We start from the raw sequence: 17,731 nt of genomic DNA, 5'->3' as shown, positions 1-17,731 counted from the left end.
TTCAACATTTACTGTAGTATTAAATATAGGCAAAGAAATGACAACGCACACTCAAAATAAAAATCCTAAAGTGTGTTTATTGTACCTTTGAGTATCGGCGTTTAACAGAATCCCTATAAAACTGGAAGATTTGTTCAGAAGCCTTTTGACTGATTGCTATGCACTGCTGCAGCTGTGTAGAAGGAAAATACACTTGTTAATTTAGCATGTTATGGAACACACACACAAGTATCATTACCACAAACACAGCAACGAATCACATGAAGAATGTACCATATTCTTTATTCCATATTAACTCACCTCTTGGACTGAAAAAGAGCCTGTAGTTGATGACATCAAAACATTGCGCTCAATGCTATCAATAGCAAATGTTAACAACGCTCTACTTTCCTGAAAAAGAAAACACTCAGGTTAAGGACACAGATCAACAGCTAACTTATGATGAATGGTTCGCATCAGTTTCGTGTGTTTATTCTCATAGGAAACAAGAAGTGTAATGTACCTTCTCTTGTCGAGCTGTGGGATCAGTGATGATCTGGCCCTCTTTGCTAATGGCACAGGTCACACTACAGAAAAGGTGGCTCATGGGCAGCCCTGCATCCATTAGAGCCATACAGGCAGCATTCAGACAGCACGACAACAGCTGAGAGTTAGATAAGGACTCAAATTTCTGGACAATTCAATTCAGTGACACAAAGTGTTAGTTAACATTCAACTTTAACGTACGTTCATATTGTGGCAAGTTGTCGCTCCATAATGATGCAAAACCAGAAATAGCCAAACCATTAACAATACACGAAGACTGCAGTCTAACATGGGAAATAGACTGCCTTGAGCTGATGTCACAATATGTTAGGTTTACTATTCAGACACAAGTACGCCAGGTACTGAAAACTCTTTTGCCTTTTGCAGATATTAAGGATACAGAACCATCATCATGTATGACCTGTAGGATGAGTGTGAGAGAAGAGCGAGGGTGAAGTGTTAATAGAAGAGCTGCCTCGCATGTCTCACGCACACACTGCTCTCTTGCACGCTCTCGGACACCTAATGGAACATGACATGAGGAGTTTGTGGAAATATTTATGAATAAAATGTGTCTGTACCACCCTGCCATCTTATGGTGAGAACTGGCAATACAGATCCAAGCTGAAGGACACTTTTGCATTAGTGTCTGCTGACAAATGGGTTGTCTAAAGAATGTAATTACTGAAATGAAATATAGCTCTCCTAACAGCGGACATGATAATTAATCACATTAACAGTCTGTGCAATTAATTATTCACACCTTTAACCAACTTAAAACATTTGTTGGTTAAAGCTTTACAAATAATTTATGTTGTTCTAAAGAACACAGACACATGGCTTAAATACAATTCTGGTACAATGTCATGTTTCCTGAATTGTACAGTTTTAGGATTCATTGCCAGGCCCTTTAACCAGTCATTTTCTAAAAAATTATTTTGGCCATGATTTTACACTAAAGATGACTTTAGGAATTCCCCTGAGCAGAGAGATATTAAAGGGATGCTTCACCCAAAAATGAAAATTCTCGTATCATTTACTCAACCTCATGCCATCCCAGATGTGTAGGACTTTTTTTCTTAAGCAGAACACAAATGAAGATTTTTATAAGAATATCTCAGCTCTGTAGGTCCATACAATGCGAAGTGAATAAAGTGAATAAAAGTAATCCATTTGACTCCAGTGGTTAAACCCATAGCCTCAGAAGCAATATAATAGGTATGGGTGAGAAAGAGATCAATATTTAAGTCCTTTTTATTATAAATCTCCACCTTTGACCAGCCTCGACCAGTAGGTGACGATATGCACGAAGAATGCAAATCGCAAAAAAACAAAAGAAGAATGTGGAAGTGAAAATAAAGGTTTATAGTAAAAAAGGACTTGAATATTGATCCGTTTCTGATTCAAACCTATCAAATTGCTTCAGAAGATATGGATTTAACCACTGGAGTTGTATGTATTACTTTTATGCTGACTTGCTATCATTTTTATCGATTCTGTTTTGGAGGTTCTGGCCACCACTCATTAGCATTGTACAGACCTATAGAGCTGAGATATTCTAACAATCTTAATTTGTGTTTTGCAGAAGAAAGAAAGTCATACACATCTGGGATGGCAAGAGGGTGAGTAAATGATGAGATACTTTTCATTTTTGGGTGAACTATCCCTTTAAAAGTCAATCACTGTGAGCCATTCATGTCATTTAACAAGGCTTGTCCCTGATGTTCATTATTAAAATGTCACGTAAACAATTTAAAAAGTCAGGACAGAGTATGCAACACATAACAACACAGTTTAAAATTAAATCCAAGACCTATAGTCCACACTCTCGCAATAATAATGTTAAAAAGGCATGAATGAGAATAGCAAGCTGAGAACTAATACATCTCTTGACAGCTTACAGGCTGTTAGAGCACCTGCAGGCCCTTATTCACGCTAGCGCCATCTTTGATTTTTAATGGGAATGACAACTAGGCTGTGAGAGACAGACTTACAGTCTCCTCAATGGACTGTACTGCAGTTTAAAGTGTTTTTGGATCGTTCTGCAGACAAAACATTGATAAAATATCTGTCCAAGAACATTCAGTATACAAAGAACTCCAGCTTTATACCGTTCGTGCCATTGAAGAGACTGTAAGTCTGTCCCTCACAGCCTCGTTGTCATTCCCATTAAACATCAAAGATGGCGCTAGCATGAATGAGGGGAAAGCGTTTTTTCAATGATAAAAACGCTACATTTGGGTTATTCTTGCTTTAGTGAACGCATATACAAACACTAAATATTATAAATATAATTGTAGGAATACTGTCAACATTATAAGGCTTCATACGAGCTGATTATTTTATTACATACTTGGAAGCCCCATTTTGGGTTGGATCAGAACCTCCACGGTAGCCCGGTCATAGATTTCCTTGCTGACTTTAACCTCAGCTGGCCCATATATTCCAGCCAAGATATTAGTATCACCTATAAATATAGGTACAATAATTAGTAGAAAGAAAAAAAAAAAGAAAAAACTGCTGGATTGCTGGACATTATTTGTCTTCACAGACAGCCATTCCAATCTCTCTGAAAAGAGACAAACATGTACAAAGCCTCTGATGCAGATACCTTGAACAAACGTGGATGATCCATCAGGTCTGGACAACAAACACTGCTCACTCCCATACTCTCTTAAAACTGGACAACTTTGATCTAACTCCATCATGGTACCTCATGCACAATCTACTTGTCGCGCTAATTTGCGTCATTGTTTTGAGCGCATCAGAATGACGTCATAGCATATATTATTGAACACGTACCCCCTCTAGTGGCAAGGGTACCGCAATGACCATGTCACTGCACAGCAATACCTGGAACGCCATCTGACTTTTAGGGGGCTTTCACACTGGGCACGTTTACTGCGGTCCGATTCCGAGTGCGATTGTTCCCGGTGTCCCCCCGCAGCTTTGGTCTGGTTTCACACTCACTTGATTCTATCGAACCCCGGTCCATTTGCGTTCATCATACGTCATCTCAAACACGCATGGAGAACGCAACGCGACTCATCATACGTTTTGTTTTTTTTTGGTGCCATTATGCACAGCAGGGTGAACCACAACTGCGTATATGTGCGCTTCATGGTGTAACTCATCAGATGTCCAGGGGAAGACGGCTCGCTGCTGCTTGCAAACGGCGTTTTTTGAGGAGACAGCTGATTGCAAGGAATTCATTCGCAACTTTGTTTACACTGCACGCTTACTCACGCTCGTGTCCAAGGTGAAGTTATGGCCACTGCCATCTCCTATTATACCCTATATTTATAATAGTATTTATATATAGTATTTATAAGGTGTATAGATAGATAGATGTCGTCATCGGCTAAAACGCATGCGCAGGATACTTTACTTGCTGAACGATTGCGCACCCGAGTCGCTTTCACATTAACGCGAATCGCGCTACAGTTCCATTGCAACCGAACTCAGACCACCTCTTACAGGTAGTCTCGGGTTCGGTACCGCGGTGCGCTCCCCGGTCCGCATGACAGCTTTCACATTACCAATTTTTCATGCGAACCGTGCTGTGTTTCGAACTAAACTGCCAGTGTGAAAGCACAGTTACACACAGTCATTCTCAAGAAAATATAACTGATGGTTCAAATAGCATTTTATCACATAAACGTACAGCCAAAGTCTCTCTAGCAAGTCTGTCCACTGGCGGCCATTTTTGGAACGCTCTCGGGAGGTTATATCCAGTCATGACAGTGCAGCTCCTATCTACTTGAATGGGGGAACACAGAAACCTCAAAAACGGTTGGTCAGCAGTACGATTAAAGAACATATTTCAAATCAACAGTAAAAACGCTGGTATCATAAATTGTGCTTTGTCTCAGATTACGCTAAAACCCGCAATTTTCCCGGCTTGTATAGCTAATGCGCAAGCGTGTTTTCGAGATGATTGACAGGCGATGTCTGTCTCTAAAAGGTGATTGGCTCTTTTACATGTAAGGCGGGACTTCCTTTCTACTAGGAAGCTAGAGCTTCTTGGTTGGCCGTTCCAATTTCTCCTATTCATTTTAATAGAAGTGTCCAGTCTCTGTTAAATACTCTCTGGTACAATTTAACACATATGCTTGTGTTGTGTGCTGATATCCATTAAGGGGCGCACGGTGTATGGCAAGCCATTTTGACATTTATTCCTTAAAACTTACTAGTATCTATTTTTATGTTACTAGTACTTATTAACTATTCCATTAGATACTAGTACTTATTCATTATTTACTAATACTTATTAATTAGGCACTAGTTCTTATTCAATAGATACTAGTAGTTATTCATTAAATACTAGTATTTATTCTAATAGTGACTAGTATCTATTTAAATGTTACTATCTTTACTATAAGTACTAGTACTTAATTGTAATGATTAGTAATTATTTATCCCACAGATATCCCAAACTTGATAGGTACTAGTACTATTTCTAGAGCACACTTGTATACTATGCAAATAGTATGTTGAATATAAATGCAACTCTCTTTCTTAAAAGAGATCACTTTACACCCAGTGTGCATACTGAGACCTAGTGGTAGAAAACTGAAACATCAACGTTGCTGTATAGACAATTAATGGCATAGACATTACAGAACTGCTAAGCAGCATGATGAAATAAATAAATCAAATGAAAAAGGGTGTCATGTTTTTTTTCTATATATCCCACACATATTTCAGTAATATAGTACCTGGCTGATTAAATTATAAGAGGCAATTGTAGTCAGTTGCTTTATATTTCTATTGTATATTGTCTTATTTTTTAATCCATGATGACACTTTTCTTTAAAGAATATGTGCAGTGAATTACAGTAAATTATACTTTATATAATGATTACAGCAACAAACTAATTACAGCAAACTACTATGACTATATAGGCACGGAACCAACATATTTTTCTGAGGAGAATGCTTCTTTCTGTTTTCATAATCTTGTCTTTTTTCACTTATAAATCGATAATTATTTGCACTCTGTCTGGCCTCGGATCATTCCTAGGAGGAAAACAAATCTGCCTATATGCGTCAGCACTTCTTTGACTTATATGCATTCAGTCAGTGCTTGTTGTGCTCAGTCTATAATGAAGTAGGCCTATACAACTGCAAGTAAAACAATTCTTGGTTCTATTCTATTATAAATTCAGTTTTGTATTGGTAGATACTTTAATGAACAGTAATCTTGGCTCTTTTCTCTCTCTCTCAGTTTCAGTTTTAAGGTGCTTTCTTGGCATGACAAATATTTGTACATCTGTATTGCCAAAGTGTTTACAGCTAAGCTGCATATAAATAAAATGGTGCAAAACAAAGACATGACAAAACAATGTACATAATATAAAAAAGACACGATATACAATGTAAACTTGACATATAAGGTAAAAATATTAATGTTAAATAATAAAAATTAAGTTGCACATAAAAGAAAAAGTAAAAAAAAAAAAAAAAAAAAAACAATAAGAAAGAGCCATAGTACAATATAATTGAAACACAGAGTCAAGTCAGTTCACTCACTGTCTCTCGTTCTGTGGCAGACAGACACATGTTGTGAAGCTATCACGCAGCAATCCTTGTGTTCTTCTAATAAGAAGAGCAGTTTTTCATCACTTGTTAATGGTTGTCTGTGTATTTTGTGTGTTTTGTTTGGAAATGTAGCTCTGTCTCGATGTTTGTGTTTTGATCACAGTGTGGACACAACCTCTCTTCCTGTGGTAGCCATGTTTTCCTGTGGCTGCCTTTTTCTATAATGAGGCTGTGTCCACTGAGTCTGAACCTTGTCAAGGTGGCTCCCAGTTTTTTATCTGTCACTGTTTACAGATATTCTGCCATGGTGTATTCTCTTTTTAGGGCCAGATAGCATTGCATTTTACTCTGTTTTTGCGTTTGAGTTTTCCAATAAGTGATATAATTTAGTTTTATTTGTGCTGTAATTTGGCTGTATCTAATTAGTTTAACAGTATTCTGGTGTTCTGGTCCAGGTCTTCAATGTGATGAGGGTTAATAGATATTGGTGCAGGGCTTTATAATGGTATGAGTGGGGGTCACTGAGCTTTAGATGTTTCCAGAATTTAATTGCCGGTTTTTGTATTTTTATAATTAGTGGATATTTGCATAATTCTCTCTCTCGCTCTGCTCCCTCCACCTCAGGCAGGGGAGACAAATTTACCTCAGAATAATGTAAAGCCAAAACCAGGTGCAGCTGTCTAAAGGCATTTGTGCAGATTTTGTCAAATTAGGTAAGTGCAAGCAGTAATAAGATTCGACCCCGTTTCGCAGCCGGCCCAGCAGGAAAAGTCCCGGTTCTCCCTATGGCCAGTCTGCCCCTGCCTTCCTCTCAACTCCCCGACCTTCACCGTGACCAAATCACTGCGAGGCAATAATCATTTATATTTATATTTTGCATTAAAGGAAATATGAAGAGTACAGACAGGAAACAGTATGGGGAAAAGTGGGGAATCCAACCTGGGACTTCTGCGTCATACAACATTGATTTGAAACTTTTTTTGATAATTCTTTGATTTCTCTAAAAATATAGTTGTAAAGCTGGCAAGACATCTCTTCTTCTGTCTGTATTTGATGCATAAGTGATCCAGACATGTAAAATGTGTGGTATAAGGCTGTTAGTGCATTATGATAATGTATTCCCTTGTACTTTTTTTTTTTTTTTAAAGGTTTACATGGCAAAAAAATTAAAAATAAACAAATCTTCACCATTTTTACACACACTTTGCAATTAAGACAGCATTTGGGGGCACAATTTGTCTTCAATTTCTGTTTCCACCAGACTACTTGAGTGTAAATAGAAATGCTGTGTGGCAGCTGCTATTTACACCTAGTGCAAATAGTTACTCCACAATAGAAATAATAATAATAATTAGTATTATAATAATTACACTAACAGTGGTTAGTGTACAATTTGTTATGTACCCACACTGTTACATTATGATCTGGCATTTTATATTGTTTCATTCAATGCTATATGAACACAAATGTTGTTTTTATTTTTACAAATGTGATTTCAAATGCAGGGAGGGCTTATTTGCAGCATAGTTTGCTTTTGTTTTGGGAATTCTATTTAGTACATAATCAGAAATCCCACAATATCACTTGATAATTACTGCAAACTTAACCATGAAAATATGTAATGGAATTTATTAAAAAAAATTATATAGCACATTTTATTTAAAAGACCCATTGGGAAAGATTAGTTTTAGACCTTTAATAGTTGTCTTTTATATGCCACGTTGTGTTTATATATTTTTGTTTGAGTGCACCCCTTTACCCTGCACTAATATAGGGACCCTTATTTTGAAGTGTCTCCCCATTCTCTGTTCAGAGATGGGTAAAAGTTGAATTTGATGATTCATTTAATGATATAATAACTTCAAAATCAAAAGAGTTTTCCCCTTCATTCCAGTGGGGTACTATATCTTACATGATATAACTGATGCAACAAACAGCCAATTCAACTCATTTCTCTTTCTTTGTTTTCCTTGATGCTATGCTAACATTCCTAGAGCAGGTTCGCTATAATCATATTAAAACGATCCATTTAGATCTATATGGTAATATAGATTAGGTAAATCCATGTTAAATACCACAAATATGTTAATAGCTGAAAGGTTCTCATGTTTATGTAATGATCAATTTGAATGAAGACATCCCCATTCAAACTAGTTCCTTGTTTGTTGTTTGAGATACCTCCAAATTTCAGATACTAGTCCTTATTCTGCTTTTGATATGAACTCTTCACTTCTGACTAGTACGTATTCCGATAGTTACTAGTGCTTATTTATTAGATACTAGTGCCTATTTATTAGACACTAGTGTCTTTTCCTATTGTTACTAGTAATATTTTGTATCTTACTAGCAACAAGTTTTTTTTTTTTTTTTACCAGTCCAATGCAATGACTAGTCAGTATGGCAGCTGTAGAGTAGAATTAAAAACCTTACTAGAAAAATAAAAAATCTTACTAGTAACATTCGGAATAAGTACTAGTATCTAATGAATAAATATTATTATCTAATGAATAAGAACTAGTATCTAATGAATAAGTATCAGTACCTAATGAAAAAGTACTAGCATCTCATGGAATAGTTACTAGTCACTAAAAAATAAGTACTAGTAACATGAAAATAGATAATAGTAAGTTTTAAGGAATAAATGTCAAAACAGCTTGCCATACACGGTGGAGGATTTACCCCTACTGTCTTTAGTGATGAGAAAGACTCGAGTTGCACACTGACGTAAAGATGGCGGCTGCTAGAAGTGTGAGGATATTACACGGAATTAGGCTTCATGCAATTCGAAATACAGCTTTAAAAGCAACAACGTTCCTCCAGCGAAGGGCATTCCGCGTCAATGTAAGTTTTAAACGTTCCATAGTTACAGCTACTTAACAAACGGACTGTCTGGTGTGGAAAAGTTGCTGCGTGATCCTCAAAACATTTGGTGTAATTTGACCTGCGTGGCTTTTATACTAATAGCATAACGAAACTCCAAAAGTAATATCAAGTCTTAAAGTTATGGTACTCCTTGAAGTAATGCTAAAGCTAATGTTTACGTTGTCAGTCTGACTGTTAGTCGGTGTTGTGCAGAAATTGGTGACAGAGATAAATCTGTGACTAGAGGTCGCTGTTAATCATGGTTGGCGCGAGAATTCGCGTGGCGCACGTGCACGATATCATGAGCGCGCCTGGAGAGTGTTAACAATAGACCTTTTTCACACTCCGAAAAAGGGTAAACTTCGACAGCGGTGAATGGGAGACCACAGCAAATATTATTTTCACTTACCCATTTGCTCCATGACCAAAAGAAAAAAATCCACTATTACTTTTGAATTACTTTCCAGAAGAGGAAATAAATAGAGAGCGGTTGATTAAGCAAGTCAGATGGGAGAAGAAGCAACATTTACTGTCACTCTCTCCACAGCTGTATTCGAAACCCCCCCGCAGCTGTGGTAATTTCAGAGTAATATAACAAGCATAATGTTATACATTTACTCTCAATATTTAAAACATGTATAATAATAAAAAAAAAAAAATAAAAAAAAAAAAATGGCGAGATTTACGCTGCTAAATAAGCGGAAATGCGTCATCACAGTCTGTGAAAAGGTCAGTTGCGTTGATTGAGTGAAGCTGTAAAATCGGGTTCATTTACTTGAAGAAATATCCTTATTAGACAAGCTGTCCGTGCTCTTTTCTCATGATTGTATTTTTTCTGTTTGTGTTTTGCCATTGTGAATGTTATTTATGCATCAAATACATAAATAAAACGGTGTGTAGTCCAGTGGTATTTGTGCATTTTATTTTGTGTGTGTGTGTGTGTGTGTGTGTGTTTACCATTGTGTTGGATATTTAAGTATAAAGTATATTTCTAAAATTGTAATAATTATTATTATCAGTATTATTAATAATTAAATATATATAAAAAAATTGTAATCATTTTTACACAATTGATTGACTCCACTAATTTATCTCTAAAAAGCATTTTAATGTTCTTCAAATTCAAACTCATCCGTTTTATTACCTAAAAAGCATTTTGTTCTGATGTAAATATCTACAAAGATACAGCAGGGTCAACAGTATTTAATATTAAATATAAGTATCTTCAAATTCACTCTGGTGATGTCTGAACTTCTCTCTTCTGTACTTTTAATAGCATTTTGGTCTGATGTGAACAACTACAGACATACAGCAGGGTCACCAAATCTGACAAGGCAGTAACATACAGTATTCACTGTTTGTGGTGGCTCTTTTTTAGTGTGACCGTTCATTTCAATCACTTTATGAAGGAACTTAATGGCAGACTGACATATAATGTTTTCACATGCAATTGACAATAAAGGTTACTCAGATGTGATGACTGTGTAAGATGTTGTAAAGGTTTTGTGAACTTTATTCATAAAGGAAAAAAACAAATTGAGTAGATTATTTATAGAAATAGAATGATATAAAATTAAGCAGAAATTAAAGTTTTAATAAATAGTGGTGAACCTTGATGTTAAATTTTATCTCAGTGATTTCAACCGTTAGTGCCAGACTGGGATTTTTCACGTGCAACAGTCTCTAGAGTGTATAGAGAATGGTGCGAAAAACAAAAAACATCCAGTGAGCAGCAGTTCTGCGGATGGAAACACCTTGTTGATGAGAGAGGTCAATGGAGAATGGCCAGACTGGTTCGAGCTGACCGAAAGGCTACGGTAACTCAGATAACCCCTTTGTGTAATTGTAGTAAGCAGAATAGCATCATAGAATGCACAACATGTTGAACCTTGAGGCGAATGGGTTACAACAGCAGAGGACCATGTTGGGTTCCACATCTGTCAGCCAAGAACAGAAAACTGAGGCTGCAGTGGGCATACCATTTGTGTACCTCAGCAGAAATCCAGATTTGTCAGACCAGGTGATGTTTTTCCAGTCGTCTACTGTCCAGTTTTGGTGAGCCTGTGCCCACTGCAGCCTCTGTTTCTTGTTCTTAGCTGACAGTTGTGGTACCTGAAGTGGTCTTCTGCTGCTGTAGCCCATCCGCCTCAATGGTCGACGTGTTGTACGTATGCAGATTGACTATCTCAGACGTGGAGGCAACTGAGATTTATCCTCTGCCACCCGGATTGAGGTGAGTCACTACGCCACCACGAGGACCTAGAGCACATTGGGAAATGGGCATGCCAAATTGGGGAGAAAATCTCCGTAACCTCTAATGTTGCCTTGTCAGATTTGGTGACACTGCTGTATCTCTGTAGATATTTACATCAGACCAAAATGCTTTTTAGGGAATAAAACAGAAGAACTTACCAGAATGAATGTGGAGAACATTAAAGACTTTAACATTAAAATGCTTTTTAGAGATAAATCAGTGGATTTTAGACATCAATTTTGTGAAAAAATTTAAATATTAGTATTAATAATCGTAATAATAATACTGATAATAATAATTATTATACTTTTAGAAATATACTTTATACTTAACCATCACAATGGTAAACACACACACAAAAACGTGAATGTGCGTCAACGTTTGATGAACAGCAACCTCTAGTCACAGATTTCTATAGGTCACCAGTTTCGGTTAAGGAACACACATTCCTGAAATGACCTAGAAACAAACTACATTGAATGGATTAATTGTGTTAGATGTATTTAATCTAATAATCGAAACATAATATACACAATTTATTAATCCAATGTTTGTTATAATCTATAAATATTCTTCTGATAGTCAGTTGTGTATGGTTGTGGCTGTTCAACCTTTAGAGGGGCTGTTGATTTGCACTTAGAGCCGATTGGCTGTTTTAGGTGGGTGTGGGGAAGAAAGTACAGTTCTAATCCCAGCAGCTGTGTCATTTAAATTTCTTCACGCTTTTCCCTTGACAGCTTTAGATGATGTAGCATTTGAAGCGAGCACAAATTTATGAGCTCTCAAAGACATCCAAGAGTCTCACGCGCATCCTGATTTCCTGGTCATGAATCTACTTGCTTCAGGATTTAGGCCTATAGAACAACAGTCTTGAGCTAATGTTTCTATTCCGCACAATGGTTTTTCTTCCGAATCATTACCTATTGTCAATAAATTAATGCAGTATATACATTATTTATCATATCTGTTCATACATGCACACAAGTGTTTCATTCATTCTAACACAGCTTTGAGCAATGCACATGTACTTATTTATTCTTTAACAGTATTCTTATATTTACTTATTTTGCACAACCATATGCAGTATGCACATTAAAATAGGAAGGTAGCTGTTTTTGCAGTCTCATTTAACTTATTACACACTGTACAGCATTTTATACCTATTTTTTATTTATGCTTTTATCTCACTTTGCACTCATTTATTTTATTTGTAGTTCAACCTTTTTTGTTTAATACTGCAATGGCTCAATGTCCCTCAGGGTATCAGTAAAGCACAAACCAAAACAAAGGGAAAATAAATGATATATAGATGAGACTGGAGGGAACCTTCTATGGACATCCTGATTTGAACTTTGACATCCTGGCTGTTTAAAACCTAGTGAGCTATGAGTTTTTGAAACGCAGCTGTTGTATTTTTGTCTTCCTGTATCTGACTGTCATTAAATGCTGCTGTAAAGAACTGCCTCACTCACTGTTTTAATCCCTGATTTACTGGTTCCTCGCTACAGGGAGCTCTTCGGCAGCAGCCGTTTGATTCTTCAGTGGAGAAGCCCCAGTTTCCAGGGGCCTCGGCAGAGTTTATTGATCACCTTGAGTTTATCCAGCCCAATGTGATCTCAGGAATTCCTGTCTATAGGGTGATGGACAGACAGGGCCAGATCATTAATCCTTCAGAAGATCCTCAGGTATGGAGTTTTATTTGAGCACATGACTGATCTTTTATGTAGTTGATTATCTTTGGTGTGATTAAAGAATTAACAATTTTAATCAAAGTCCTGCCCTTTCACAAAATTATTTGTCTTTAAATATGTTTTAAATGTATTTTAGCTTCCAAAAGAGATGGTTTTGAATTTCTATCAAAAGATGACACTACTCAACACAATGGATCGTATTCTTTACGAGTCCCAGAGGCAGGTAAGCACTGTTTTAATTGAAATGTGCCTAGAATGGAATAATATCTGATGGTTTTAATGCTTAAATCTGTGTGTTTTTGCTTTCAAGGGCCGTATCTCATTCTACATGACCAATTATGGTGAGGAGGGCACACATATTGGAAGTGCTGCGGCTCTCGACCCTAATGATTTGGTCTTCGGCCAATACCGGGAAGCTGGTGAGTTTGTTTAGAAGCTAGAGTTACAATAGAAACAGAACTGACTTTCTCACTTTTGCTATTGACCTTATTCACAGTAGCACCATCTCCGATTTTTGACGGGAATGAAAACGAGGCTGTGAGGGATAGACTTACCGTCTCTTCAATGACATGCACTGTATTAAGCTATCAAAAAGCTCCTAGATCACATCTAATTTTCCACAGCTTGTGTTGTCTGGAGTTTTTAGTCCACTGAAATTTCTTGGAAAGATATTTTTTTAAATTTCTTCAACGGAACGATCCAAAAACAATTTTAACTGCAGTAAAGCTCATTGAATAGACTGTAAGTCTGTCCCTCACAGCCTCATTGTCATTCCCATCAAAAATCAAATATGGCGCTAGCGTGAATAAGGTCTATTAATCAGCAATGTTGCATTTTCTGATAACTAGAGAGGAACGTTGCAGATCAGTTTAGTTCTGAATTTATTAAACGCAACAATTCTACAACAATAAGCCTTCTGTTTCATTTGTATCACCTTCATTGTTTTTCTGCTTTAGGTGTGTTGATGTACAGAGGCTTCCCTTTGGATCTGTTTATGGCACAGTGCTACGCCAATGCTGATGACCTTGGCAAGGGTCGGCAGATGCCAGTTCACTATGGCTGCAAAGATCTCAATTTTGTCACCATCTCCTCACCACTTGCCACTCAAATTCCCCAAGGTGAGAAGTTAACATGCCTATTATACAGACTTACATTCTTGATGTTTGGAGGACATGTGTTGACGTATGTCTTTTAATCTGTTATTCCTGCTGCAGCGGCAGGGACGGCATATGCTGTGAAGAGGGAGAACTCAAACCGAGCTGTGATCTGTTACTTTGGAGAGGGGGCATCTAGTGAGGGTGATGCTCATGCTGGATTTAACTTCTCCGCCACTCTTGAATGTCCTCTCATATTCTTCTGCCGCAACAACGGTTACGCTATCTCCACACCGACCAATGAGCAGTACAGAGGGGATGGTATTGGTAAGTAAGTCTATCCATTAGAGACTCTTTTGTGAGTGTCAGTGTTTCATTTGTCTTGTATGTTTGTTTTGTAGCTGCTCGAGGTCCAGGATATGGACTGATGTCGATCCGTGTGGATGGAAACGACGTGTTCGCTGTGTACAATGCCACAAAGGAGGCACGGCGCAGAGCGGTGGCTGAAAACCAGCCCTTCCTAATTGAAGCAATGACCTACAGGTACCTACATCCTCACTTCAGTCACATAATTCAAAGTAGATGAATGCAGAATGAAATATGATAAGATGAAACGTAACAAACCTAATTCTTAATGTATGTAAGCAGCGCATAAGCAATGCATACTTATTTTGTGCACATTTTAAAGGGAAAGTTCTCACCCTCATGTTGTTCCAAACCCGTATGACTGTCTTTCTCCTGTGAAAAACACAAAAGAAGATATTAGGCAGAATGACAGCCTCAGTCACCATTTACTTTTATCGTATGGAAAAAAAGATGCAATGAAAGTGAATGGTGACTGAGGCTAACATTCTGCCTAACAAGTCATACGGTTTTAGAATCAACATGAGGGTGAGTAAATGATGACAGAATTTACATGTTTGGGTGAACTATCCCTAAAATGGGCATTATTTCCCATACATTGTGAAATATGTGGAGATTAACTTTTATATTGTTTTCACCCTCCAGGATCGGTCATCACAGCACCAGTGATGACAGCTCTGCATACCGCTCTGTTGACGAGGTGAACTACTGGGACAAGCAGGACCATCCCATCTCTCGACTGAGACACTACATGACCGCTCGTGGCTGGTGGGAGGAGGATGAGGAGAGGGCCTGGAGGAAGCAGTCCCGCAAACTCGTCATGGAGGCCTTTGAGAAAGCCGAGAGGCGCCTGAAACCCAACCCCAACCTGCTGTTCACTGACGTCTACAATGAGATCACTCCTCTTCTAGCCAAACAGAAAGATGCCATGTGGAGGCACGTCCAGCAATATAAAGAGCAATACCCACTGGATCTCTATGAGAAATAAGCCCTGTGTTTTCAAAGGAAGAAGGAGACACCGGGGCAGTGGACACAATTGTCTTGCACGTATCAGTTTGTGTGATTTGTACTTTTTGTTGTCTGTTTCACATTTTTTTTTGTTGCATTAGAAAGCACAGACATTAAACAGATAGTTCACACATAATGAAAACTGTGTCTTCATTTACTCACACTCATGTTGTTCCAATATTCCAAGGATATTGATATATATTTGTTATAAATCCAGTCACCACGGTTTCTTGTGTTGATCTAAATCCCATGTGATCTTTCATTAATCTTATGGCACTCTGAAGAACATTGCATTACATTTTTGGATCGTAGGCCTTTAGAACACTCTCATTGATCATCACAGGTTTTTCAGATATTCACAAATATAAAGAATCAGTGATGATTAAACATATGGTTATAAAATGTTAATTTTTGTGTGTATTTTTACCCTCAGATTTTCCATGCCAAACTGAGCTGTAGAAACTAAATGCAACATAATACTGTAGTGTTGAAATGACCTGGGGCTAGAAATGTTTTATGTCCTGATGTAATGATTTCCCCCCTAGATGATGAAGACTTTCCATTTATCTGTAATTTTCTGGTTGTTAATAATGAACTGAACAAACTGTTTCTGTGTGAAACTCACTCAACTGTTACATGACATGATGATTGTTGTTTGAGATTGATTTAGATTAGCTTTAGGCATTTGTAAATTGTATTTTAAACAATAAAAATGCTCATAAAATGTAATCACTCATTTCAGTGAAGTGCGTATTGTACATAACCATAGCTAATAAAATGTTTTATAATCATGGGGCCTGTTTTAATGGATACCACAGAGGGTTTTAAATATGGAATAACTGTTGGTGATTGAAGCGTTATGCAGGCTAATAATGTTCAGTGTGTTGCAGAGTGTTTCATTATAAATGAGTGCTGAGAGAACCATTGGCTTTAAAGCAGATTGTTAGAAGTGGGGAAGTAAACTTAAGGTCAGTCTTTTTTTCTTTCTGAAGAATGTTCCCTTTGTTGGTGGCAAATGTGAAGAAGGCACTTGCCCATTTGATGGTTTTTACATATTTTCTCTTAATATTGATTAAATATTAAGGTGAAAGTGATAATTGACAAAGAGCAATGGTCATTGAAAGTGCGTTAATGACAAGTACATGATTACGTTAAAGATTAATGCTGCTTTTATCTCGCAATTACAATATTGGGTGAATTTCGTGAAAACGTCCAGGTCATATTTCAGCCCAAATTCGAAAAAAGACAATAAGTTAGATGCATAAAGGAAACAAAGCCCATTTTAGGATCATTTAGAAACATTTTTTTCTTGCATTGTGACATTAATGTCAATTAAGCACATTTCTCCACATATGCTTGTCACTGTGATGCCTCCGGACTTTTAATTTGAATTCTTTGCTATTCCTATTCCAATGAAATTCTCACTGTAATATATATATCAATGCAAACAATTTTAAAATGATTCTGAAAATGGGCTTCATTTTTGTTTCTTTCTTTTGAAAGCTTTTTCCACTGTCCCAGAAACCATGTGACCCTTAAAAGCTAAAGATAAAATATTGTGCTTAGTTTAGGTCCTTACCTTTGATTCTTCACGAGTCATGTCGAGTATGTGCTATTTGTATCCTGTAGGGGGAGCAATCATTACATTTTAATCCTTGATACTGTTTGTATGTTAAATTCTCTGTAATATTAAACTCTCCCACCAATTACACTCACAGAAAGGTCAAGGCTGCCAGAGTCCTTTTTAGGCAATTTGTTCATAATTTTTCCAGTGAGGTCCTTAATCCCTCAATGCATCACACAATCACTGACCTTTCTACGGCCAACTAAGTTTCACCTAACAGTAAAACTATTTCGGTCAGTACTTTTATGTAAAAGATGTACTTATCTCTATCCATGTTTCCCAGTAAATGTCCAAAAATGGATTTCCTTTCTTCAATTAGGCCTGATGTCTAAGCTGAACCAGGCACCATATAATCTCATATTATGATCACCTAGCCGATATAATATAGTGTATATGATTAGATAATATATTCTTGGCAGTGTGCATTTCCTGGCTTGGGGGTAGAATAATTGGGGTACAGTACAGAATAGTAGTTCTCTGAAATATTATTATTATTATTATTTATTTTATTTTATTTTTTATTTTTTATTTTTTTTGTCTGAGTAAATCCATCTCAAATAATTTGGAATAGTGGATGAATACTGTTACGGATCATCACACAATATTCAAATCATGGAATATGCCACAGTGATGGGTCTGATCGGCATAAATATGAGAATACAAACAGGAACAGAATGGCAGATTTGACAAAAATCTGTCATAACAGCTTGGGCCTGACTGTTTGAGACTGTCAGCTGCCTGCTGTTATGTGATGCAACAGATCATTGGC

At 37.1% G+C, this 17,731-nt stretch overlaps 2 protein-coding genes across 2 annotated transcripts; one reads left to right on the top strand and one right to left on the bottom strand.

The window, feature by feature from the left end:
• Positions 1-57: 57 nt before the first annotated feature.
• exosc5 (exosome component 5) lies at positions 58-3,541 on the bottom strand. Its single transcript, XM_051656631.1, has 6 exons — positions 3,137-3,541; positions 2,879-2,992; positions 926-1,047; positions 503-643; positions 301-390; positions 58-172 (listed from the first exon to the last, which is right to left on the bottom strand). Exons 1-6 carry the CDS (start codon positions 3,231-3,233, stop codon positions 77-79), a joined length of 660 nt encoding a protein of 219 aa, XP_051512591.1. The 5' UTR covers positions 3,234-3,541; the 3' UTR covers positions 58-76.
• Positions 3,542-8,772: 5,231 nt separating this feature from the next.
• On the top strand, positions 8,773-16,067 carry LOC127417322 (2-oxoisovalerate dehydrogenase subunit alpha, mitochondrial-like). Its single transcript, XM_051657263.1, has 8 exons — positions 8,773-8,907; positions 12,691-12,867; positions 13,010-13,096; positions 13,184-13,292; positions 13,830-13,991; positions 14,088-14,294; positions 14,369-14,510; positions 14,976-16,067. The coding sequence occupies exons 1-8, from the start codon at positions 8,797-8,799 to the stop codon at positions 15,316-15,318; spliced, it is 1,338 nt and encodes a 445-aa protein (XP_051513223.1). The 5' UTR covers positions 8,773-8,796; the 3' UTR covers positions 15,319-16,067.
• The last annotated feature ends 1,664 nt before the right edge of the window (positions 16,068-17,731 follow it).

Source organism: Myxocyprinus asiaticus, chromosome 26, assembly GCF_019703515.2.
Source record: "Myxocyprinus asiaticus isolate MX2 ecotype Aquarium Trade chromosome 26, UBuf_Myxa_2, whole genome shotgun sequence".
In the NCBI taxonomy this organism is placed as follows: domain Eukaryota; kingdom Metazoa; phylum Chordata; class Actinopteri; order Cypriniformes; family Catostomidae; genus Myxocyprinus; species Myxocyprinus asiaticus.
The sequence above is the reverse complement of the archived record's forward strand: the minus strand, read 5'-3'. Positions and strand labels throughout refer to the sequence as shown.

Excerpts from the sequence above, each read along its gene's own strand:
- exosc5 (XM_051656631.1), bottom strand. The coding sequence starts at position 3,233 with ATGATGGAGTTAGATCAAAGTTGTCCAGTTTTAAGAGAGTATGGGAGT. Across the intron at positions 2,993-3,136 it reads ATCATCCACGTTTGTTCAAG|GTGATACTAATATCTTGGCT; the intron begins GTATCTGCATCA and ends CTATATTTATAG. Across the intron at positions 391-502 it reads CCACAGCTCGACAAGAGAAG|GAAAGTAGAGCGTTGTTAAC; the intron begins GTACATTACACT and ends TTTCTTTTTCAG.
- LOC127417322 (XM_051657263.1), top strand. The coding sequence starts at position 8,797 with ATGGCGGCTGCTAGAAGTGTGAGGATATTACACGGAATTAGGCTTCAT. Across the intron at positions 12,868-13,009 it reads ATCCTTCAGAAGATCCTCAG|CTTCCAAAAGAGATGGTTTT; the intron begins GTATGGAGTTTT and ends AATGTATTTTAG. Across the intron at positions 13,097-13,183 it reads TTTACGAGTCCCAGAGGCAG|GGCCGTATCTCATTCTACAT; the intron begins GTAAGCACTGTT and ends TTTGCTTTCAAG.